Source organism: Rhineura floridana, chromosome 9 (genome assembly GCF_030035675.1).
Source record: "Rhineura floridana isolate rRhiFlo1 chromosome 9, rRhiFlo1.hap2, whole genome shotgun sequence".
In the NCBI taxonomy this organism is placed as follows: Eukaryota; Metazoa; Chordata; class Lepidosauria; order Squamata; family Rhineuridae; genus Rhineura; species Rhineura floridana.
In genome coordinates, this window is record NC_084488.1 from 24,943,848 (window position 1) to 24,970,251 (window position 26,404).

The 26,404-nt window shown below is 39.5% G+C and overlaps 1 protein-coding gene across 4 annotated transcripts in view; it reads right to left on the bottom strand.

Annotated features, from left to right (window-relative positions):
- The window catches only part of PDS5A (PDS5 cohesin associated factor A), a 91,541-nt gene that overhangs the window by 54,863 nt on the left and 10,274 nt on the right, over positions 1–26,404 (bottom strand). For all 4 annotated transcript variants that reach the window (XM_061583796.1, XM_061583795.1, XM_061583797.1 and 1 more), the window contains exons 3-7: positions 8,298–8,501; positions 7,393–7,479; positions 6,438–6,535; positions 4,895–5,021; positions 530–610 (exon numbers count right to left, since the gene is read on the bottom strand). In XM_061583796.1, coding sequence (XP_061439780.1) covers positions 530–610; positions 4,895–5,021; positions 6,438–6,535; positions 7,393–7,479; positions 8,298–8,501 — 597 coding nt within the window. The remainder of the gene's footprint in view (positions 1–529; positions 611–4,894; positions 5,022–6,437; positions 6,536–7,392; positions 7,480–8,297; positions 8,502–26,404) is intronic.

The following is a 26,404-nucleotide window of genomic DNA, read 5'->3' on the forward strand; positions in this document are numbered from 1 at the left end:
AAGCAGAGCCCCATGTCAAGTTCTCTCTGTCGCCTGCCAGGAGAGCGAGAGAGAGAGAGAGAGCGAGAGAGAGAGCGAGAGAGAGAGCGAGAGAGAGAGCGAGAGAGAGAGCGAGAGAGAGAGAGAGCGAGAGCGAGAGAGAGAGAAAGTCCAACATGTAGCAGCCACAATGTTTCTCTGTTTCCCCAACAGGAAATGACAGCTTATCAAGACTGGCAACAGCCCCAATGTTCTGCTATATATCCCTCAACACCATGGTTGTTGTATTTGCTCTCTCGTTTGCTGAAATAAGGAGAGGGAGAAGAGCATGTGCACTGAGAGTAGCATAGCCACATTATCCACTGCAATTCCATCGCTGGGTACCCACAGAGGAGTGCTGTGGCTGCTATCCTAATTCACATAGAGCATAAATAAAGGGAAACCCCTATTTTGATGTGTTCAATAGATCCAAGCGAACAAAAGATAAATCAAAGCAGTTAAGATTTAAGAGGGTAGCTGTCACTGATGTGTTGATGCATGTATTACATACATTGGCAATGCATGGCTCAATCGTCTGGACTGTCCTTTTCAACAGGACTTTTGCAAGATCAAATGCCTGTTTATTTAAGTTCTAGAATAAAGAGAAAAAAATTAGAGAAGAAATCCATCTATTTGTTAGTGACCAACATAAAATAGTACCGTTCATTCTACAGAAATGGATCATTCTGCGCTTAAAAACGTTCTTATGTAAAGAATATAATATACATGTTAAATTCAAGTTGAGCTGTTTCAACTGCATTTTGTACATTATCTGACCAATATGCAGAATCTCCCCAGCAGGCCTTGGAGAATGTGCATATATCAACTGTATTTTGTACACTCATAATCTCCCAGAACTATAATTCCCAGAGTGGTTTAAACATCAATTTCTCTTCTGGGAATTGTAGCTCTGTGAGGGGAATAGTGGTCTCCTAACAATTCTCAGCACCCTTAATAAACTACAGTTCCCAGGATTCTCTGAGGGAAGCTATGACTATTTAAATTGGTATGATGCTGATTTAAATGTATAGTGCAGATGGGGCTTGGGAAACAGGTGAGAATAGTGAAAAAGGGGCTTGATTGCAGACAAAAGTTAATCTTTTTATGGAAACCCAAACTTTCTGCTGCTCAGCTGATCAGTGGGAAGATATGTTGTGGGCCATGTAAGATAAGGAAGTAGGCCAGAAGCAGCCAAAGGGGTGCAGATTTCACACTTTTGATCAAGAGATAGAAAAAAGGCATGGAGACTATGCATACTGACCGGAGAACGTGCATGTTACCCGGAGAATGTACAAAATGTAGTTGAGACATGTATGTTTCCCAAGGCCTGTTGGGGATTATGTATATTGACCAGGAAATGTGGATAATTGCCTTATTTATAATGACCACATTATATCAGCTGACCAAATTCAGTTGATATACACACATTCTCCAAGGCCTGTTGAAGTTTATGTATATTGGCCAGGAAATGTGGATAATTCCCTCTTAGTGTACACATTCTCCATGAGGCCTGGTGAATGTACACGATGGCTAGTTATTATGCACATTAACCACTCAACTTACATTTCATTTAACATACATACTCCTACTTATATAAACACATAACTTACAGTTTTATATACTATTGCATTCGCTTTAATGCAAAACACTTTAAATCTAAAAGCCCATACAATGAATATATAGATGACTACAGGGACGAGAAAATGTGTGAACACCTTAAGATTGTCACGTATTTCCAACCTAAAATGTTAATAGATCTTAACCTAACCCCATAATCCTAGATAATAAACAACAGATAACCTGATTAAAGAAATGGCACACAAACATGATGCATTTCAACATTTATGTATCCATAACTGATTCAACAGTCAATATCCATGTGTGAAAAAGTAAGTGAACCTTTATATTCAGTACCTGGCGGCACCCCCTTCAGCAGGAATGACTTTAAGTAAGCATTTCCTGTAACTGTTGGTCAGTCTCTCACACTGGTTTTGAGGAATTTTGACCCATTCCTCCTTACAGAATTGCTCCAACTCAGTGACATTTGTGGGCTTCCTTGCATGAACAGCTCACTTCAGGTCCTGCCATAACATTTTGATGGGCTTAGGTCCAGGCTTTGACTAGGCCATTCTAAAACATGGAATTTCTTCTTCCGCAGCCATTCTTTGGCAGATCTGCTTGTATGTTTAGGATCACTGTTGTGTTGCATGACCCACTTTTGTTTCAGTTTCAGCTCTTGGATAGAAGGCCTGACATTCTCATCTAGAATCTTCTGATACACTGCAGAATTCATGGTTGTGTCAATGATGGCAAGCTGTCCAGATCCTGAGGCGGCAAAACAGGCCCAAACCATCACATTCCCACCACCATGCTTGACGATTGGGATGAGGTTCTGTGTCAAACATAACATTTCTCACTGAGGCTATAAAGTTCTATCTTTCACTCATCTGTCCAGAGAACATTGTTTCATAAGTCTTGGGGATCATCTCTGTGATCTTTAGCAAACTTCAGATGGGCAACAATGTCTTTTAGAGAGTAGTGGTTTCCTAAACACTCACATTAACCAAGGCGAGAGTGTCCTGCAGGTTCTTGGATGTTACTCTGGGGTTCTTTACGACTTCCTGGATGATGTGCCAGTTTGTTCTTGGGAGAGATATTGGTAGGACGACCACTTTTGGATAGAGTGATTGTTGTCTTGAACCTTCTCCATTTGTAGACTATCTGTCTGACAGTAGATAGGTGGAGCCCCAAATCCTTAGAAATGGTTTTGTAACCCTTTCTAAACTGATAAGCAGCAATAACTGCTTTTATGAGGTCCTCAGAGATGTCTTTTGATTGTGGCATGATGTGTTTCCACACAACTGTATGGTGAAGACCCAACTCACAGTTTCTGATCCTTTTATCATAGAATGGGGCCTCCCAAACTTACCCCTGCAGACCTACTTAATTATTTAAGCACCTGATTCTAATTATTATTATTTGATTTATATCCCGCCCTTCCATCCAGCAGGAGCCCAGAGCAACAAACAAAAGCACTAAAAACATTAAAACATCATAAAAACAAACTTTAAAAAATGTTAAAACGAAACTTCTTCAAAAAGTTACTTAAAAAAAGCTATGAAAACATCTTCTAAGATTAAAAACATTTTTAAAAAGAAAGTTTAAGAACATATTAAAAAGCAACTCCAACACAGATGCAGACTGGGATAGGTCTCAACTTAAAAGGCTTGTTGAATGAGAAAAGTCTTCAATAGGTGCCGAAAAGATAACAGAGATGGCACCTGTCTAATATTTAAGGGGAGAAAATTCCACAGGGTAGATGCCGCCACACTAAAGGTCCATTTCCTATGTTGTGCAGAATGGACCTCCTGATAAGATGGTATCGGCAGGAGGCCCTCACCTGCAGAGCGCAGTGATTGACTGGGTATATAAGGGGTAAGACGGTCTTTCAGGTATCCTGGTCCCGAGCTGTATAGGGCTTTGTACAACAAAACTAAAACCTTGAACTTGCTCTGGTAGCAAATGGGCAGCCAGTGCAATTCTTTCAGCAGCAGGGTGACATGTTGGCGATACCCTGCCCCAGTGAGCAGTCTCGCCGCTGCATTTTGCACCAGCTGCAGCTTCTGGACCAACCTCAAGGGCAGCCCTATTATAATCATCCTATTTAACTGAGCTGATGCAACCAGGGGTTCACTTACTTTTACACCTACCCTGACTCTTATGTATTCATTGTTTGCAAAATTTACACATTATTTTATTTCATAAGATACATAACTGGTTGAGATAAACCCTACTGGTTTTTTAAAAAATGTTCTTTTAAAAGATGTTTTGTTTTAATATGTTTTTACAGATGTTTTGTTTTATATATTTTAAAGTCTGTTTTTAATGTATTTTAGAGGGCTTTTGGTGTTTTGTTTGCCACCCTGGGCTCCTTCTGGGAGGAAGGGCAGGACAGAAATTAAATAAATAAATACTATTTAGAAAAGGACTGGTTTTGACTCACAAAGGCTATCATGGTAAAATGGTGGCATTTCTGCAATTATCATTAGGGTTCACAAACATTTTCTCGCCACTGTATATAAATCTTATTACCATTTACCTTAATGGCAAGAAGAAGAAAAAAAGACAAATGATTGGTATACGGGGGAATAGACATATGTCCCTTATAAAGGAAGACCTAAGTTGTGTTGCTGTATTTTTTCTCCTAGAATGGAATGAGCTTCCCATTTACCTACACATCCACATACACCTTCACTCCCTCACTGCAAGTAGAAAGCAATATGACTCAGCACAGTATTGTTTTCATATGTACTCAAAATCTCCCTGAACCGGTTTTCTGAACCCCCCTTCCAGTCAGGAAGAAATGTAACACATTTTCTAATTCAGATTCTTGAACTGAAACAATTGTTTTCATTCAGCCTGGCAAGTTCACTGATTCTCAAGTTGTCAACTATACATATATAGCCAATATGAAAGTGTGGCAAATCCCTAGCCCAGCCATCTCCAATCTGTCCTAAAGATGTTTTGGACTACAACTTCCACCATCCCTGACCACTGGCCATGTTAGTTCAAACCATATGGAGGGCACAAGGTTGGAGAAGGCTACCTTCAACTTTATCTGGCTTCCTGCATAATGATTTTCCATATTCAGATCAGCACACTCTCCTATGAATCAACTGAATATCTTTACATCTAAAAGCAAGGTACCAGCAGCAAGATATATGCATAGATGGAACAATGAAAAGCAAAGGAGGGAAGCAGCAGGCAGCAAAGCCTTCTGCTGCTCTTGTAGTTCTCTGAAACATCTAGTCGGACAAGGGAATAAAGCTGTGCTACTAATAGGAAGGGGGAGATTTTTTTTTTTAACTTTTCAAACCTTGTGTGCAGGAATGAGGTTGATAAGAATTGAGTCCAATAGTTCTTGAGTCACTCCATCGCCTTCCATGATGATAGAACTCATCAAATCTAGCATGTGCATTTGTACTTTCTGGTTGTGGCTATTGCTAAATATGACATTAAAATTAGAACAGATTAATTTAGTACCAATATAGCCAATTAATAAGAGATCCTTGTTACTAAATGACACAATTAAGTTATACATCACAACTTTTAACATGAGTCTGTTAATAAAAGCAATTAAGTCATTGTAAGTTAGACCTTCCTCTTAAGTCCAGTCACAATTGTTCATATAAGTGCCTCTTCCTGACCAGCACCCCAGACTGGGAAGTACCTTGGAGAGAGGTTACACTATGCTAATTCTTCCCCTGACCCAAATCGTCTCAATACAGCCTTGCATACTTTATGACAGTGCTTTACTTTAACAGCAATGCTGATTATCAAAATCATATTTTTACAATGAGGTGTGGAGAGTAGCTATTACAAGGGTTCCTAGAATAGCGATTTGCTACTCTGTGCACAAACACAAACTATGGAAACAACCCCACTCCAAGTGGAGTCCCAGTCATCCCAAAATGAAAGTACCCAGTGTCAAGGGTAATGGTCAGGTTTTGCTCCCAATATAACAATGCTCCGAAGTGCAGCATCCACTTCTGTGGTGTGCTTCTATGGGAAAAAGTTGACATCAATATGAAATTGAGCCTTCAGTGTCATTGGCCCAGTTCTCTGGAATGCTCAGCAGGCACCTTCTGTTGTAACTTTTACATGCCTGCTGAAAACCTTTCTGTTCCACCAGACTTATGCAGGCAATCAAGAGATGCTCTTTTTGGAACAGTTGACCTTCGTTTTTATTGTATTTTTAATGTTTTTATTCTATGGTTGTTTTAACGTATTGTAAGCTGCTTTGATGTTTTTAATGAACGGTATACAAATGTTTTACTGAGCAGTATACAAATGTTTTTATAAATAAATAAATATAAAGTAAAGGGGACAATACTGGGACAGAAGAACTAAAACTGTCTCCATTTCTTTGGGAGAGAGTAAGATTTTGGCATTTCTCCAACTCTTTTGCCAATTACATCTAGTTTCTTTTGTCCCCCAGAATTTAATGGGAAATATGATGAACCAAACCCATCCAGTCTGCATAGCCCTCTCCAGTTCTCACTGATTGGTCATTGTGAATGTGGGGCAGAACTCTGGAAACTAGCTTTTGTATCTTATATATATCAACTTTCAACCTAAGTGTAGCTAAGGGCAACAAAATACAGTTCTCAGCTAAATAATTCCTTTACCATAGAAAAAACAGAAAATTGCAACTCCTAAGGTTCATTTTTTTATTTCATTTTTTATTGTTGTTAGCATTGCTTTATAATGTAGAATTGTAATAAATTATAATCACCATGTAATATTTCTGTCCTGGATCATTAAAATTCAAGCCAATCATGGAATACACATACCATCATTATGTTATTTTTGCTACATCCATTTTTGTTTGCACAAGAAGTCAAAGTAATCCAACTTACTTGATAACTGAAAAGAGAGTCCTAAAAAGCTGAATAAAAATTTCATTGCAATCTTCCAACTCAAAGCAGATGTTGTAAGATTTAACCCAAGCTAAATTCTGTAACAAAAAAGAGCACTGAATTACAGTTTTGATTTGAACTGTATATCTGTAACTGTGGTTGTTAGTGTGCCAATGTAATCAATTAAACATAATGTTGAAAGACCAACATCCTAACTTCTAAATTTAGGAACCGTGGTTTTTTCAATTAATGTAATGTATACTCTTGGATAATCTAACTATTTAATACTTTTGTAAGATGTCATTTGGGGGGGGCGATGGCAGGACAGCAAGCAACCAAGGCGGGTGGGCAGCAGGGACGGGCAGCAGCAACAACATGGGAAGTAGGTAAACAGTTGAGGTGGGGAAGTGGTGGCAGCCTGGGCAGGCAGGAGGCCAGTAAGCTTCCTAAACAGGGTGGTGGCGAGTACCTGGGAGGCCATTTTGGAAGTTGCCTGGGGGTGGGAGGGGCCTTTTGATAGCTGCCTGCGGGTGGGGGGATGTTTTGGGCGTTGCCTGGGGTGTATGTTTGGGCGTCCCTGTTTATGTGTTTGGGAGTGCTTGAGGTGTGTGTTTTGGGGGGGTACCTGGTGTGTGAGTGAGGGTGCCTGGTGTGTGTGTGCGCATGTGCTTGTGAGTCCTGGGGGGGTTGGAAGTCCCTCTGTATGTGTGTTTGGGAGTCCATGGGGTGGGGATTGGCGCACAAAGGGCACAGGAGCAAAGCCCCAATGCTCTAATAATATGCAAATAGCTTCACACATTGATATATTATCTGATTATCATTAAAATAAATGTAGGATCAGAGCTAGATGTATTTTTTGTTTCCATAACAAGCACATATTAAGCTGCAGCTTTCATAAATCTAAATTCTGCTGACCAAAAGGTATTCAGATTTGTAAAAGAAGAGTTAGAGTTACCTCTAGTAAGTAAAAGTATCTGTTAAATTGGGGGCTCTTTGTGTCCTCCAATCCTTTTAACTGTCTTGTAATAAACAAGAATATATCCTGCAAAAGAAGAACGAAAAGGAACTGAGAGCCTTTTAAGGATGTTCTCTGATATGCTAACATTCCTATCATTACAGTTCAGTTCTTTTCATTATAAATATTATACTAACTATTGGGGAAGTTTCACATTTGCCTTGTTCAGTCTAACAATGGTTTAAAAGGAACAAGCCACAATGAGCCTCTGGCTTGTTTGCTTCCCACACTCCAATGCAGTCCTTGTGGCTTCCCCTTTCATTTTTTTTATTAACCACGGGTTATCGTTATATCTGAACTCAGACAAGCTTGCACTAGCGAATGGCAGAGATTAAACATTGTGCAACAAGAAAATCTAATACAATGTTTGTGCAACAGAGTCAATTCTTGTTGTGCAACAGCTGATTCTTGTTGTGCAATCTGTTGGACAACAATCTTCAGTAATGTACTTGTTTTCTTTTGCACAACATTCCACCAGTACAACAAGTATACCACTAAATAAATTAGGGCTAGACTGGATACAACCCTATGCTTTGTACAAAAAAGCTAACTTCAAATCATAGGTTATGAAATGTTTTGTTTCTATAAACCATAGCTAAGATTAACCACTTTAGGGTTAATCAAAACAGATGCAAAAGCTTCTGATCTCCTCCATGCAGCTGCACCAGAGAGGGGTGAGCATGAGCAAGTCAACTTGAGGCTTGCTGCAGCATGTTCCCATAATGAGAAACCGTATTTTTATTTTTATAATTACATCCAAATGAGGCCAATATCTCAGTCTCCAACATAATGAGACAACTTGCCCATTTGATGAAATAGGTAGATTATTTGCAAATATCTTTTACCTTGAGTTTGTCGTGGGAAGTGTATGGTGCTTCTGGGGCATAAATTCGAAAGATATCAGCCAAGCAACATGCTACAAGGAGACGGACATCTTTATTGGGATTCCTGAGGAAGAATTCTGATGCAAGGTGCAAGGCTAACGGGAGATATTGTTGTTTCTCATCTTCTGAGTCTTGGTCCATGTCCATGAAAGTTTTCACTACCATCTAGGAGTTAAAATAAAATATTAACACTACTATTTCACTCAGCATTGTTAGCCCCAACTTCTAAAAGGATTTACTGCAATGAACAATTGTTTCAACGTATATTGGCTTTGCAAGGTTACTTTGTTGTTGTTATGTGCCTTCAAGTCGATTACGACTTATGGCGACCCTATGAATCAGGGACCTCCAATAGCATCTATCGTGAACCACCCTGTTCAGATCTTGTAAGGTCAGGTCTGTGGCTTCCTTTATGGAATCAATCCATCACTTGTTTGGCCTTCCCCTTTTTCTACCCCCTTCTGTTTTTCCCAGCATTACAGTAGGGCCCTGCTTGTCAGCGCCCTGCTTGTTGGAGTTCTGTTAATACAGCCGTGCCAGCGGGGCGATCAGCTGTAGCGAGGGGTGCTCCAGGCACCACACTCCAGCTGACAATGATCAGCTGTAGCGCGAGCTCCCTGCACTCCAGCTGATCACGCACTCCAGCTGACAGGGATCAGCTGGAGCACGCAAGCTCCCCACGCTCCAGCTGATCGTGGGGACCTCGCATGCTTCAGCTGATCCCTGTCAGCTGGAGCTCCCCGCGTTCCAGCTGACCACATGATCAGCTGTAGGGCGGGGAGCTCCTGCGCTACAGCTGAGTAGGGTTCCACTTTCCAGCGGTTTTTGCTTTTTGGCGGGGCCTGGAACAGAATCTGCCATATGAGTGGGGCCCTACTGTACTGTCTTTTCTAGTGAATCATGTCTTCTCATTATGTGTCCAAAGTATGATAACCTCAGTTTCATTGTTTTAGCTTCTAGTGATAGTTCTGGTTTAATTTGTTCTAACACCCAATTATTTGTCTTTTTCACAGTCCATGGTATGTGCAAAGCTCCAACACACCAACTCAGTATTTACTAAACTTCATTTATTTTACTGTAATTCATACCTTGCACCGTCAACATTATTACAAGGCTCCCAGAGCACCTTATAGTTAAAATACAATACAAAAGATAAAATACAATGCAGCATAGAACAGTTTAAAAACAGCAACCAAATCCAGCACATAAAATTTCAAAGGAACACAGCAACATACCAAGCACTGCCTCCAGGTGACTAAGGCACTGGGGATTTTTTTTTAACACCTGGGAAGAAGATAATAAAGTCTTTACATGGCACCAAAAATAAGATCAATTTGGGTATCTGGTGAGCCTTCATAGAGAGGTAATTCCAGAAATGGAACATCACCTCTAAAAAAGCTGGTTGCCATCTGCTGCATCTTAGAAGGCGGAGGCATCTAGAGAAAAGCTTCAGATGACAACCTCAGTGAAAGGCAGATTAGTATGGAAGAAATGATCCAACATCTTCCCTTATTAAAATTTATTTACTAACCATTCTCTAATTTAAAGTACTCAAAGCAAAGCAAGGCAAAAATACACTGAAGCAGCATGATACAAAATGTATCAGCAAATGAAAACAAGAACCATCATCCATATTTACAGTCATAAACAAAAGTTTAAAATCAGTTAAAATGCCAAAATATAAAGCATAACTTCAGTAAAAAAAAACTTTTTTAAAATCCCATTTTAATCTGTGCAGTTCTACAGCAGCAAATCCTGGCTCCTTCCCACAGCTTCACAACTGGCAGCCTAGCCAGCTTCTGCTACCTTCTTAAGCGGGGCATCCACAACGCCTGCACAAGTGAGACAAAGATTGTCTTCTCCATCTTTGTGCCAGACTTTGGATGCGCCCAGAAGCAGCACCTTGGAAACTCAGCATGGCAAGACCCCTCCCCTCCTCCAATTCAGCAGAGAAGCAGAATTTCAGTGGCAAACACAATTCCAATGGCTAATAAAGACCCAGTCCCAGGACATAAGAACAAAGTATCACCACTAGACAAAACCAGTGAAGCAGTAAAGTCACAGCAGGGCTTTATAGTGCTGCAGCAGCAGCTAAGCTGTATTGTGCCCAAAATGGGAATTGTTCTTTGAAATCTGGCCATAATATTGTATTTTATTAATTCCATAATAGTTATACCTTGAACAAGACAGCCAGTGTGGTGTAGTGGTTAGAGTGTTGGACTACAACCTGGGAGACCAGGGTTTGAATCCCCATACAGCCATGAAGCTCACTGGGTGACCTTGGGCCAGTCACTGACTCTCAGCCTCAGAGGAAGACAATGGTAAAACCACCTCTGAACACCGCTTACCACGAAAACTCTATTCATAGGGTGGCCATAAGTCGGAATCGACTTGAAGGCAAGCCATTTCCATTCCTTGAACATGCAAGAAGCCATCATTATCATCTGATGGACAGCCAGTGATCTCATAACATTCTGATGTAGCTAGTGAGGCAGAACTGAATTTGAATTTTAAATTTACATATCTATATACCAATACTAATTTGAGTGCTCCTGTGCTTATGCATATGCAGCCAAAACTACACTATCCATGCACTGGGTAGCCCTGGAGCGGGCACAACATCTTCAGCACAAAAAAATCTCATGGGAAAATTCCAAGGGGGGCAGCCCCATAGTAACTCAATGACATGGAATGTTGAGTGAGGGGGGAAAACTGACAACTAGATGGGAGAAGAAATAGAATGGCATGGCTGAAACAGGAGGACAGAGAAACATAGATAAAGAGTACACAGAACCATCTCAGTATCTCAACAGCTCATTTTCTTATTCACACAGAGATGGTACTTTAAAATGTCCTCAGATAAACAAGAGAGCTGCCCACAGGTATCAATGGCGAAATTAAAGAATTTGATGTAGCTGGAACTGGCCACTGGTGTGTCTATCCCACTTCCACAAAAGCAAACAAATCCTCAAACTGCTTGATTCAGACTGAGCACACTCAGTAGGCATAACTGATTGTTGGGGGAGAGGGGGAAGCAGGGATAGAATGAAATGGCTAGAATCTTGAAAAGAAGCACTTCACGCTACAATATTTTGTTGCACGGTCTCACTTGTGAATACTAATTTATGAGGTTTGCTGCACTGTCTTCAGATTACTACTCTGATTTTGAGAGGTACCTTGTATATATCTTTTCAGTTCTGAACAACTACCTCTGATAAATATATTTTTCTTTAGAGAAAAAATGTTTCTAGCTGTATTCTTCTAGAGCTATGTGATTCTAAGGAACCAATCTAAAAGTGATCTAAAGTATCAGGTTCTATCAAGTCTTAGTAAGTATTTAGGTTGTTAAATTTTGCATTTTGTTGAATAGTAGAGAGGACAAAGATCCTTTGATTCTGGTTCATCCCCTAAGTGAATAGAAACAGAAAAGAAACTGCAGAACAAGGCCACGATAGCAATATTTCTCTCTCACAGAGTTTAATTGACCGTACTTTCCCTATATTGCTTAATTTACATTAGCAGGTTTTCTGGAGATTTAACTGCTGATTAGATCAGCACTAAACAAAACTAGTAAATTACCTTTTGTAATCTGAATTTAATTTTTTAAAATACTGATTCCTGGACTATACAATTATTTCTTTTGTACTAAAGATTTGACAAGACATTTGTGCTTTCTGGAACCCTAGCTATCAAAGCTATGTAAAAAAACCCTCCTGCTACACAAAACATAATCCAAATACACACAAAAAATCACTTTAATTTTCCCTTCATATTGCTACAATATTAGGGATTTGGGAATATAGAACTGCATAAGTGAAAATCATTACAAATCTGTAACACTGTATGTAAAACAAACACCAATAATTACTAGATTATAGTTTTATAAAGACATGCAACAATATGTTTTCTATTGCAGATTAGCATGTACTCATTAAGCAATAAGAATATTCCTGTTAAGACTGTGTTATAAAGACAAACTCAAATAGATCTGTTTTGAATACCAGGACACTTTGTTAGTTATTTAAAGAATTCCCACTATTTTTTCCCTTTTAACATTGTTTGCTCTCTACAAGCTGCTTCTGCAATAGTCTCCATTATCCATAATCCAAGTTTAAGTGATTATGTAATTGAGCAAACAATTGTCTGTAAAGCAATCTAATGCAGCCTCATAATTTTCTATTCACCTTCTCACTTGGGGCAGACAGCCAAATGGCAAATTGCCCAAGCAACATGTGTGTCACTAGCAAATATTTTGCCAAGTCTATGTATGGTAGGAATGTGCGCAAGTGCTATGAATACTTGCTACCATGTCAGGTTGTACGCACAGCTCAATCATAATTTTGTCTTGAATCTTGAAAGCAGAATTAAGTCATGGTGCACATCAACAGCTCAGACAGAAAGTAACTGGTTTGCTTAAATTCAGCACAAGATTCAACTCCTGAACTTGTGCTGCCCTGGGCTCCTACTGGAAGGGTAGGATATAAATCAGATAGACAGATAGAAGTGTGTCATTGTCATATTTTGAAAAATTGTTTGTTAATACACTTATACATTCATACAATGCTTAATATATCTTAACCAAATTTGGCATGAGAGTTCATGAGGTCATGGAGCAGGTATTTATCTGTTTTTGGAAACCATAGGGTGCCATTTTGAAACAAAATGGCAGGCTCAACCTTTCAAAACTACACTGATTTAGACAAGATATCAACCAAACTTGGCTCAACTTGTCCCGGAGACTGAGAATCATAGAATAGTAGAGTCGGAAGGGGGCTATAAGGCCATCAAGTCCAACCCCCTGCGCAATGCAGGAATCCAAATCAAAGCATTCCTGACAGATGGCTGTCCAGCTGCCTCTTGAAGGCCTCCAGTGTCGGAGAGCCCATTACCTCTCTAGGTAATTGATTCCATTGTCATATGGCTCTAACAGTTAGGAAGTTTTTCCTGATGTCCCGTCGAAATCTGGATTCCTGCAACTTGAGCCCATTATTTAGTGTCCTGCACTCTGGGATAATCAAGAAGAGATCCCGGCCCTTCTCTATGTGACAACCTTTCATGTACTTGAAGTGTGCTATCATATCTCCCCTCAGTCTTCTCTTCTCCAGGCTAAACATGCCCAGTGCTTTCAGTCGCTCCTCACAGGGCATTGTTTCCAGTCCCCTGATCATCCTTGTTGCCCTCCTCTGAACCTGTTCCAGTTTGTCTGCATCCTTCTTAAGTGCGGAGACCAGAACTGGATGCAGTACTCAAGATGAGACCTAACCAGTGCTGAATAGAGGGGAACTAATACTTCACACAATTTGGAAACTATACTTCTGTTAATGCAGCCGAAAATAGTATTTGCTTTTTTTGCAGTCACATCACACTGTTGACTCATATTCAGCTTGTGATCAATGACAATTCCAAGATCCTTCTCACATGTCGTATTGCTGAGCCAAGTATACCCCATCTTATAACTGTGCATGTAGTTTCTTTTTCCTAAGTGTAGAACTTTGCATTTATCGCTGTTGAATTTCATTCTGTTGTTTTCAGCCCAATGCTCCAGCCTATCAAGGTCCCTTTGAATTTTACTTCTGTCTTCCATGGTATTGGCTGTGCCCCCCAATTTTGTATCATCTGCTAATCTGATAAGCATGCTCTGTACCTCCTCATCCAAGTCGTTAATAAAACTGTTGAAGAGTACTGGGCCCAGGACAGAGCCCTGTGGTACCCCACTCGTTACTTCTGCCCAGATTAAAACATAAAAAAGGCTGGCACACATACAACAATGGAAGACCTTAATCCAGGCCTCAAAGAACAAAGAAGTGGCCACTTTCTGGTGACTTGTAGCCAGGGGTTGGCCTAAACCTCCCCCTAGTCCTGAATATCACATTTCCGTGGAATCATGGGAATTGTACTTTTATAACATCCATTCTAGGGGGCAGGAGCGATTCCAATATACTGTGAACACTCCTGAAGATCTTCCTGACTGGCCCGTGGTATCTCCAAAGGAAATATCTTCTCATATTACAAGGCTGAAAATGGGCAAGGCACCAGGACCCGATAATATCCTTCCTGAAATATTTAAGTGCAATTCAGAGTGGTGGGCTTCAGTCCTAGCAGTACTCTTTACAACCATCGACCGCACAGCCCGAGTTCCAGAAGACTGGGGTCTAGCCACTATTGTCCCAATCTATAAAAGAGGTCCCCGTTCTGACCCTGCCAATTATAGGCCAATTAGCCTCCTAAACATAGTCAGCAAACTATATGCCACTCATTTGCTCGATAAGCTACAAAACTGGCTGGCCCAGGAGAATATCCTGGCCAAGGAGCAAGCAGGGTTCAGAGTGGAACATTCTACTGTGGACCATATATTAGTACTCCAGCATCTAGTAGAAAAATATTCAACTAAAAGGGGGGGATCTCTCTACACGGCTTTTATAGATTTTAAAACCGCATTTGATCTCATACCCAGAGACAAGCTCTGGGAAAAGCTTGAGTCAACTGACATTGACAGACGCCTCTTAGTTCTCATACGCTGTCTCTATGAGAACACCAGACTGCGTATTAGGTGCAACAACACAGGCCATCTAACTAAGCCAATTTCTACCTATGAGGGTGTCAAACAGGGCTGCGTCTTAGCCCCAACCCTATTCAATTTTTATATAAACTCCTTGGTTGGCTCCTTGGCACAGATTGCATCTCACCCTCCTATACTCGTCAACAAACCCCTAGTAATACTACTGTATGCTGACGATGCAGCCCTGCTATCGCGGACAAGTATTGGTCTACGTCGACTACTACGGGCCTTAGCAGATTATTGCTCCAAAGAACGGTTAGTCATTAACTATGAGAAGACGAAAGTACTCGTGTTCACCAAGAAAAAGGTGAGGCACAACTGGCAACTTAATGGACTTCAAATAGAACAGGTTTCTTCATATCGATATTTGGGGGTGACCTTCCACTCCTCAGGAGCATGGCATCTTCATGCAAAGAATACCATCACTAATGCCCGGAGGACCTCGAAGGCTCTACTGTCATTTTTTCATACTAAGCGAGGTCAATATGTTCCCTCCGCTTTACAAGTCTTCGTGGCGAAGGTCATCTCCCAAATGCTCTACGGCTCTCAGGCACTGATATACTCCAAATCTGTGTCCTTTGAACCCGTCCAAACCCAATTTTTAAGATCCATTTTTGGGACACCGACGTGTGTCTCAAATACTATTCTAAGACTGGAAGCTGGTCTCCCTACAATTGAGGCCCGCATTTGGAAATTAAGAATAAAGTTATGGTTAAAACTGCGGTTCTGCCCCATGGGCTTGGCCCCACTGATACTTTCTGACTCTTATCGATCTAAATGGCATAAGTCTTTGATTGAGAAACTTGCAAACCTTGGCTTTTCTCCTCCCGCGATTTCCACGCTGGACTATTCTAAAGCTTGGCTGGCCATATCACAACGAATCATGGATGTAGAATTACAAAGTCATCAATCGTCGATGACATTTAAGGATGATTTTCTTTCCCACACCAGGGGCTTTGCGCTCCTGCATTACTTCAGCTCGCTCCCTAATGTGAGATACAGAAAAGCATTTACAATGGCGAAGTTCAACGTGCTCCCGTCTGCTCTTCTTGAGGGCAGATATCGGGGAGTTTCACGTACGAAGCGATTATGCCCTTGTGGGATGGGACAAATTGAAACAGTAACCCATGTACTCTTAATCTGCCCTTTTTATCATGATCTCCATCTCCTGCATATAACTCCAACTTGATTCCAGGCCGGGACCTTTCTTTTTACACCACCTATCTTCTATCGGATCAATATACTCAAATCATGTGTAGTGTTGCAAGATTCTGTGCTATGGCAATCATCCATCGCAGAACATTGTTAGCCCAACTGCCTATACAGCCATGATTATAGTTAGCAAATGTATGATTTTTAACCAGTTTTATAGGATGTTTGATATTGTGTACTGGTCTATGACCGCAAGAATAAATTCAATTCAATTCAAGGAACCGTTGATAAGCACTCTTTGAGTACGATTCTGGAACCAACTGTGGATCCACTTGATAGTTGTTCCATCCAGCACACATTTAGCTAGCTTGCTAATCAGAATATCATGGAGCACTTTGTCAAAAGATTTGATGAAGTCAAAGTATATTATGTCCACAGCATTCCCACAGTCTACAAGGGAGGTTACCTGATCAAAAAATGAGATGAGATTAGTTTGGCAGGATTTGTTCTTCATAAATCCATGTTGGCTCCTAGTAATCACTGCATTGTTTGCAAGGGGCTTACAGATTGACTGCTTTATAATCTGCTCCAGAGTTTTTCCAGGGATTGATGTTAGGCTGACTAGTCTGTAGTTCCCCGGTTCCTCCTTTTTGCCTTTTTGAAGATAGGGACAACATTAGCTCTCCTCCAGTCATCCGGCACTTCACCGGTCCTCCATGATTTCACAAAAACAATAGAGAGCGGTTCTAACAGTTCTTCAGCCAGTTCCTTCAATACTCTAGGATGCAGTTTATCAGGCCCTGCTGATTTGAACGCGTTCAAAGTGATTAGGTATTCCTTGACCATTTGTCTATCAATCTCAAGCTCCAATCCTGCTCCTTCTACTTCATGTTTCCCAGGAGGGTCACAGAACCTTTTTTGGGAGAAGATTGAGCCAAAATAGGAATTGAGCACTTCTGCCTTTTCTTTGTCATCTGTTTTCATTTTGCCATCCTCATTGAGTAGCTGTGCCACCGTTTCTTTTTTCTCTCTTTTACTATGGACATTCCTGAAGAAAGCTTTTTTGTTGCTTTTAGCGTCTCTTGCTAACCTCAGCTCATTCTCAGCTTTAGCCTTCCTGACATCATCCCTGCAATTCCGTGATACATGCCTGTACGCTTTCTTTGTGGCCTGGCCTTCTTTCCACTTCCTGTATGTATCCTTTTTTGTTTTCAGGTCATCTCTAAAGCTTTTTGTGAAGCCACATTGTCGTCTTCTGCTGTTTTCCCCTTTTTTTACTTGTTGGAACTGCTTTCCATCGCGCTTTTAGAATTTCCTTTTTTAGAAACTGCCACACATGTTCGACTCCTTTTCTCATTAGGGTGGCTTGCCATGGAACTGTACTTACAATTGTTCTGAGTTTATTAAAATCAGCTTTCCTGAAGTCCAGGGTGTGCGTATGGCTACCCTCAGCTTTTACTTCTGTTAAAATCAAGAATTCAAGTATGGTGTGGTCACTTTCCCCCAGAGTTCTCGTAACTGCCACTTCATCCACCAAATCATCTCTATTGGTTAGAATCAAGTCCAGGATAACTGGTTGCTTCCTCCACTTTCTGTAGGAGAAAGTTATCTGCAACACAAGTCAGAAATTTCTTGGAGGGGCCGTGTTTGGCAGAATTTGTCTCCCAACAGATATCAGGATAATTGAAATCCCCATTACTACTACATCATGCCTCCTCCAAACATTGGCAATTTGCTGTTGAAAAGTTACATTTTCGTCTTCTCCTTGATTGGGTGGTCTGTAGTAGACTCCAAGCACCACATTCCTTTTGTTACTTGCCCCTTTAATTTTAATCCAGATACTCTCGGTGGAACTACCAAGCTCATCTTCCTGTATTTCTGTGCAGGAATATATATTTTTAACATATAGCGCAACCCCACTTCCCTTTTTATTCCTTCTGTTCTTCTTGCACAAGTTGTATCCTTCAATTGCTGTATTCCAGTCATGGGAGTCATCCCACCAAGTTTCAGTTATATCTATCAAGTCGTAATTTCCCTCCCGTGTAAGAGTTCAAGTTCGTCCTGCTTGTTTCCCATGCTCTGCGCATTAGTATACAGACATCGAAGACCATGTGATTTATGGCTTTGCTTCCTTACTACATTTTTCTGAGGACTGTTACTGGGCCCTATTAGAGCCAATCTCTTTGGTCCCGCTACTGTGCATAAGCCTTCCCTCTTGGAGAAAGGTGGAAATGTATCCCAGGAAATGTAAATTTAGAATTAAATCCAATTTGAAATGCTAATTATGAAAAATAAAAACATACTTCAGAAAAAAATCTCATTAAATATGGCTGTGAGGCAGAGTAGGTAAAATAGCTTACAATCAAATGGAAAAATACCAGGGAAAGAATTCCAATGAAAGTAGGGTAACATCTTTGGGAAAAGGCATACAAATTTTCACTGAACACAACCATGAGAGTAAATTGCTATAAAGTAATGAGCAGATGGTATATTACCAAAGTAATATAAGTAATAAAAAATATTTGGCAACATGCTGGAAATGCCAAAAAGAATATGCTTTATATGGTGGAAATGTGAGCTGGCAAAAATATACTGGGGGGGGGGGGGACAAGCCAATAAATGAAATTTCAGATTATCAAATTATGTTACATCCAGTGATTTTCTTATCGAGTTATGTGCAGGAATCTGTAGTCCAAACATTAGGAATTAATTTCTTATATATTAGCAGCAGCTAGGATTCTTTGTGTGAAAAAGTGGACACAATCTACTATTCTGTTTATCAAAGAGTGGTATGATATCTTAAACTGTGAGAATTTGCCACAATGGCTAACTCACTATTTGAGAAGTAAAGAAAGCAAGCAGTCAAAACTACTTTATAAATAGATGGATAAAATGTATCTCTTAATGTAATAGGAGGAGATGGATATATAGTATAGTCTATGGATTTACAATATTTTGACACATTTAAGATGTCTTATGGAACCATTATGGTAGAACTATAAAAATATGAAAACAATGTGATACATCAGGATATATGAGATATAGTATCATTTTGTTTATCTCATATATATATATTTATATCTTGATACGAGTACTCTCATTTTGTTATATTGAGCTGTTTCAGGTTTATTCATAACTTTGTAACAAATAATATTTGTATAAATATTAGTAAATTTAAAAGGGGAAATTAAATCCAATAACCAGTGGAACATGCTTGTTGCATGAAGCCTTCTTGTTTCCTGTCTATAATTAATTAAATAGCTGAATAGAGGTGTATGTTTGTGTTAGAAATTACTTAAATTATGGTCCATGAGAAGACTGCTGCTATGGGAGGAGGAAATAGATTGTACAGAAATGACTAGGTAGAATGTCCTATTTAAAGCAACAGTGCTTTCTCAGATTCTTTTGCAATGGCACTGCTCTCATCGCTCAGAACAAACCAAACTAGACAGTTCTGGGGCATGTGCAGAGTTCCAGATGAACCACGTTTCTTCATAACAAAACCCCCAAAGCCCCTTAAAATTCATTTAAGCTATCAATTAAAAGAAAATCCTATATGTAAATAGGATGTTTTGTATAAATGCTAAACTTTTCAAATATGGAAAATATGCAAGCCAACAACAAATATAGACAAATAGCTAATAAAAATTTAAGAGTTGTATCCAATGCTGACACAATGGGATTTCCATTTCCTTTCCTTCCCCCGTGCCCCCCAAACTGCTCCAGAGGGTTCACCAACCCTCCAGAGCTGATTTTGAGGGTGCACGGGGGACTCGAGGGTACAGGACAGAAAGAGGAAGCTCTGCTGTGAGCATATTAGTTCTCTGCATCAGTGGAGCTGCAGCCTAAGATTTATAAAAGCTTGCATGAAATTTTTTTATACTGAATAAAACCATGCTCAGGAAAGGACCACACACAGTCTAATCACATATGTGCAAGAATTTATCCACTAACAAAGCAGATTTTCTATACTATTTGAACTTTTAGTCAAGCATTCAAAAGTAGCAAGATACACTTTTTATTATTTATTTATTTATTTATTTATTTGTTAGATTTACATCCTGCCCTTTGTCCCAATAGGAGCCCAGGCACTTGCTGATGGCACTCATGGATGCTTTTTGTAAGACTGCTTTAAGTTTTTTTCTTAAACAAGGACAGAGTGATTATAAAATTAAGATAAATTAACAGTAAGAGTAAAATACTTAATGACTTGCCTTGCATGGGCACAAGACAGATGATGTGCTGGCATGCACTTTACTTGATCCATTACAGCAAGACTGAATGGACCACTCTGTATTGCTACAATCATCTTCTTCCATATCTCAATGCTGTAACTTGGGACTTTTGACACAGAAGGATAAGAAAGTAGTATTCTGAATGCACACTTTGCATTCAAAAACTAAGGGACAGAAGTGAGTGCCTACCCCCACCCATTTGCTACCAGTTAATGTCCTGTCGCTGCTTCTTGCTGAGGTGGTATGCACAACTCTAAGCAGTTCTATTTCAGATAGCTGAGGACTCCCTGAATGCTGCTTCATACAAAGATTTATCTGCAGATAGAAAGCAAGCATGCCATGCAGAAGTTAGGCTACAAACCTTCTCTGTTACATTTAAGTTTTTATGTCAAGGGAACTTTTTGTACAGAAAAGCATTCAGTCATGACAGCACCCACTTGATGTCTGAAGTGGTACTGGTTTACCACTTTAGTAAGAAGTAGGCCTAAGTTCAAACAGCTTTTTACTGCTGGTATCTACCACAATAACCAGCATAAGCTCTCAGGAGGAAGGACAGCATTGAAGATTCTGCATACAAAGGGCACTCCAAAGTCTGTCACTGACACAATTTCAGTCTAAGAACTAATTTAACCAAAATTATTTATAAAGCCCCTAACACTAGATGCAGTATAAAATAAATGTTTTCAATAGAATATAGTTTGATATTTTAAATTTCCAAGGACACAGCCAGTAAAATTATATTGTGTTATTGTCAGCACTGTTTGCCGTTTTGTTTTTTGTTTTGTAATTGAGAGCTCAACACAGCCTGGTTTGCAAGTTACATTAAACCTTAGATAAAAAAACTATGGTTTAATGTGAACATGCATGCTGGTGCATGATGCTAAGAGTTGTTACTCCACTCCTCCCCCACAGCATGCCAGAGTCTGGCTTGTCACATCATCCAAACCCAGGCACATGATTTCTTTCTGGACAAACCATGAGTGGTAACCAAGGTTTATTCTTGGCTTATAACCTCATGGCTTCTTTGGAGTGAAACAGGCCATGAGCCTGTGTTCAGAAGTCATGACAAGTCAGATTCTTGGAACAGCAAAGTGAGCTCTGTGTTAACTGTGTGCACCACATACTGCTCATTCGTACTAAAACAGCTTATTTTTAACCCATTTAGTTATAATATTAAACAGGCTAAGGAGAGAAAGCGGCAGAGATTTGAAAGCAAGAAGGATCAGCTATAGAACAGTAAGAGATGTAAGGGTTGTAAGACATTGGCATAAAGGTGGTATTGAAGATTAAATGAATTGATGATGGGATCAAGAGAGAGTAATAAAATAAATAAAAAAGTACTTTTGCACTTCACCAGAACTCTAGGCATGAGCGTCTCCTTTTGTTGCTTAACATTTAAGTCAGTTGAGGGGAACCTTTGGCTCTCCATATGTTGCTAAACTATAGTTTCCATTGTCCCTGGCCAGTGGCCATGCTTGCTGGGCCTGATAGGAGTTGGTAGTTCAGCAACATCTGGGAGCCCAAATGTTTCCACACCTGCTTTAAGTTGTTGTCAATCTTCAATAGAATGCTGCTAAAGTGGGCAGGATGGTAGCAAGAACTTTTACACTATTTCTATACGCCAGGGGTCACTAACGTAGCACCTGCCAGTTTAATGGTACCTCCAGGCAGGAGCCCCAGATTCTCAGCTTTCATTTATAAAAAATAGTCTCTATCCCTCCTATTAAGAAGTTTATGAAGCAAAATGTGCAGATGCCATCTAAGCAATTTCTGGCTGCTTCTGCCTATCAGCATTTTTAACCAAATAGTGAAGTCAAGAATCTCTGGGGTCCTGAACAGCAGCTTTTCCCCTCCCCTTCACTTCACTTTTCCTGATCCTGTCTCATTTTCTAGTTCTTTGAATCTCCACAGTTTGCCCTTCCATTTCCCCTAGCAACCAGGATGCATCTTCCTCTGTGTGCATGCGTGTGGATGTGTGGGTCATCTGAGATCAAGTAGCCCCTAGAAGTTATTTTCTGTGAATACCACTACTGCATGTGGGGGGGGGGGGATGTGAAAAAATCTCCCCACCCCCAAAAAGACAGGTATGTCTCCTAAAGACATTTAAAGTCACTCATTAATTATTCACAGTACAGTTAACATACAGCACAACAGTATACATATCTACTCAGAAGTAAGTCTCATTGTGTTTAATGGAGCTTACTCCCAGGTACATGGGTACAGGATGGCAGCATAGGCTTTGGCTTAGGGTTGGCATGGGGGAAAATGAGGGTTCTTTTGCACTTAACATTGTATTGGAGGAAGAACTCCAACAGGTTAAGCTTTTTCTAGTATGGAAATACAGTCATGGGAAAAACATCACCATGACTGTACTCTCTCTAGTTTTGTGTTTTGCAATGCCCTCATGGCAGTCATTTTGCAACTGGCCCCCACAGCAAATTCTCAAGTGTGCCACCTAGTCCAAAAGGTTGGTGACCCCTGATAAAAGCAATACACACACCAAAAGCATATGGCGATATCCAATTGGTGCTCTTGCATGATTGCAAAGACTTTTGATCCAGTGGGAGGCATTTGCTCACAGAAAAGGAGGGGAAGCAATTTTTGCCATTTCTTTCTCCCCTGCAAGTCTCCAGCCTACTCACCTCCCAAAAAACTGTTTTGCAGGGTTGAAAGAACTGGGAAGAAAACCTATCTCACTTCCTCTTCTATGAGCAGATGCATCCATGGATGCAACAGCACTAAGAACACTAATTAGATGTCACCCAATATACCATTTGCCAAGTGTTCTTACAAGCTGCTCACCCTCTCTCTAGAAACTTTGGCTTCATTCCTAAACATTTAGTGACTGGCTATGCCAAATCAGAAGAGAGAAGGCCAGCCCATGCGTAGTCAGAAATGCTCTCTTTTGCATTCACACCAAACACTATGCAAGCACAAAGATATGGAGTTGACTGAAAAGAATGCCAATCAAAATTCCACATGGCCTCACCCGACAGCCTTTCCTACAGATTAACCAAAACAGATGCAAAATGGAACCTGAATGAAATTGCCTGAATAAAGAACCAGGGACCTGGAAAGTAAGTATCTGCCACTATTTCTGGGACTCCCATATCATGAATGAACAAAGTAATGAATTGTGGTGTCATAAACACATCAGATTTTTCAAGTGCCATAAACACATCAGTCTTCTAATAACACATCTCAGTTGAAGATCACTGAAAAAATATAATGAACAGCAACCATGTCTACTGTTAATCTGTAACCTGAGATTTGTGTTCAAAATCAAGATCAATAGCTGGACTGACAGGCATTCAGGAGCACTAATTGCTGCAGATCAATCAATCATTCAAAACCTTTCCCAACATAAGGGAAGGTTCAAGCTAATTTTGACTAGACCCCCTAGCAGAATAAGTATCATCATCACTGGATGACTGGAGATGTGATGGCATAGGAAAAAACCTGGGGAAAATAGAAAGAATCTCCTCACCTGATGTTCACTTTTAACTGCTGCAAAAAACTAAGGATGGTGCTCTTAAACAATATTCACATTTTTTAAAAATAATATAATTATAGGCAATTAAAATTCTGCCAAACTCCTAGATCCAAGATTCAAAAGTAGTAACACATCAACAGTGATACTGGTACTGGGTTTGTCTGAATTAGTGAACAAGCCACACTCTTAGGATGACACTAGATGAGTACTTTTTAAAAAATTGAAAAACCTCTTTAGATAGGATTCTGGTAAGGGTGATTGTTCCTTCAAGTATGAGGGTAAGGTCTTTGTGCAACATAGTCTCAGTCTGTCTCTTCTTTTCACATGTGTCAGATCCCTCCACTTATTGAATCAAGTGAAATAAACAATGAATGTTTCAAAGTATACACATATAATCAAGGGAACAAACAAACTCGTGATAAAAGCTTCAGTTTTTTGAAGTCTATGAGGCACAAAGTAAAAGTTCTGAATCAAAAGCTATGGATCTTTCATACACTGTTTAGCAGTGATGTGACTTTCCCACAATACTCTGAATCTGAAAAGTTACCAGAAACTGTCCTTACCCCCTCAACTGATTGGGAACCGATTTAGCATGCAACTTGCATTGGGAAATAAGTAATCATAGTTTGAGTACAGCAGACAAACCATGGTCTACAGTTGCATGTCTGCTTCTATCTTCCATATGCTCAGCACCAGCTTCATAAATTCTTCAGTTCACTTCTGCCTCCATGGCAGAGCAAATCTCCGGGATGCAGCAGTCTCTTGAGATGGAGCTATGACCCTAGCTGTATTTTCTCTCTTTGCACTTTAAAATCTGGAATTGTCCTTCCAGATGACACAAATATTGTTAGGTAAATAATTTTACTTATAAATAAAATTGTTGCATGTCAACAAGAAATAAAATACTTAACAGTCTCATCGAAGTAAAATGAAAACTAACTTCTGAATAATTTGTAAGATTATATATTGTTTTAAATTTAATTTAATATAAATTTAAGATTTATATTGTTTTAAATTGTGTTTTAAATTGTTTTTTAAAAAAGATGTATTTTAAATTGTATTTGTTTTTAGTTATTGTAAACCGCCCAGAGAGCTTCGGCTATGGGGCAGTATACAAGTAAAAAATAAAATAAAAAATAAAACAAATAAATAAATAAACACACACACACTGTTCTACTTTCTTTAATCTACTTTATCAACTCTTTAATCCTAAAGTGCATTTCATACAAGATATTCAAAATAAGTTTTGCCAAGTCATTTATCTTAGATTTACCTTATTCAAAACCTCTGTCCCATTAATTTTAGTAAGTGTACATAGGGCAGCAGCCTTAGCATACTAACTCAATCTTAATAGAGATGTAGAAGAACAATATTGTTAGGCTTTGCCAGACTAATGTCTCAGAGTTCAATTCACACTGGACTGCTAATGTTTTGCTTAGCTCTTTGTCAGCTGTAAAGGCAATGTTAATATTGGGGAACTGATAAAAAGCAGGGCCGAAACATTAAACCTCATCAAAAGAATCCAGTACACTAATTTAGCTTTTCATAGATGAAAGGTCCTGTCACACAATCAAAAGAAAAACATAATCCATTTTGTTTTTTCCCACTGACTCTTACCAACCTTATAAAACTGCAGTAGTTGGAACAAAGATTCAATCATTGATAAGGTTTTTTTTGCTCACTTCATTGTACAAGTTGTTAAAACCAGTATCCATATCAATTTGTGCTAAAAACAAAAAAGGTCAAGTATCTGGGTGGGGTTTTGACCTATGGCATGGATGGCTTATTGGCTATTTACCAAATTTATTATTAAAAGTCTAAATTTCCTAGCATGCTACTGTGATAAAGGTATAGTTTGTTAATGACAGTGCATCAAAATGTTAATTATATTTGATTCCAGAATTACAAAGGTAAGGCAAGAAATGGGTTCTCCATTTATGTTAAGTTCTGGTTGTTTAGGGAAAAAATCTTTGGACACTGATTACTGGTACATGTAACTGGGGAAGCTCCTGCTATGAATGCATTACATCCCTGTTTTTGCCCTTGCTGTCTATTTTGTTTTAAATTGATATGCTACTGTTGGATGACTGAAATTGACTTATATCATTTGAAGAGTTATTTTTAAACAAACCTATTTGTTGCTTTTTTGTCATTTCTTATAAACAATAATTTATTGTATTTACCAAATGTATTTGTAGAATCACATGTAAACAAAGACTTTAAACCAATATAAATAGTAAATATGCCATCCCACATACATTTATACTTTCAACCTAAGACACTGGTTGTTGTTCACATTGTTACTATCACAGTTATTTAAAAGCTGTCTTTTTTTTAAAGTATTTTCAGAAAGCAGAATATGATAAATACAGTGTCTTAACAGATCACAGGAGAAGCTGAACTACCTAAGGCATAGTTCTCACTCCAAATACAGGGCTGATGCATGCATTCAGTCCTTAGGGGCCCCTCGCGTTTCCTGACACTTTCGCTTATGTTGCCAGGAAACCATCATAGTAATCCTGCACATGCAAGTTGGCTGTTAATTACTGGTATACATATGACAGGAATGCCGCTATAGCTGATGACACACTTTTATTTCCAATTCACTTCAAAGACTCAAATGAGTTAG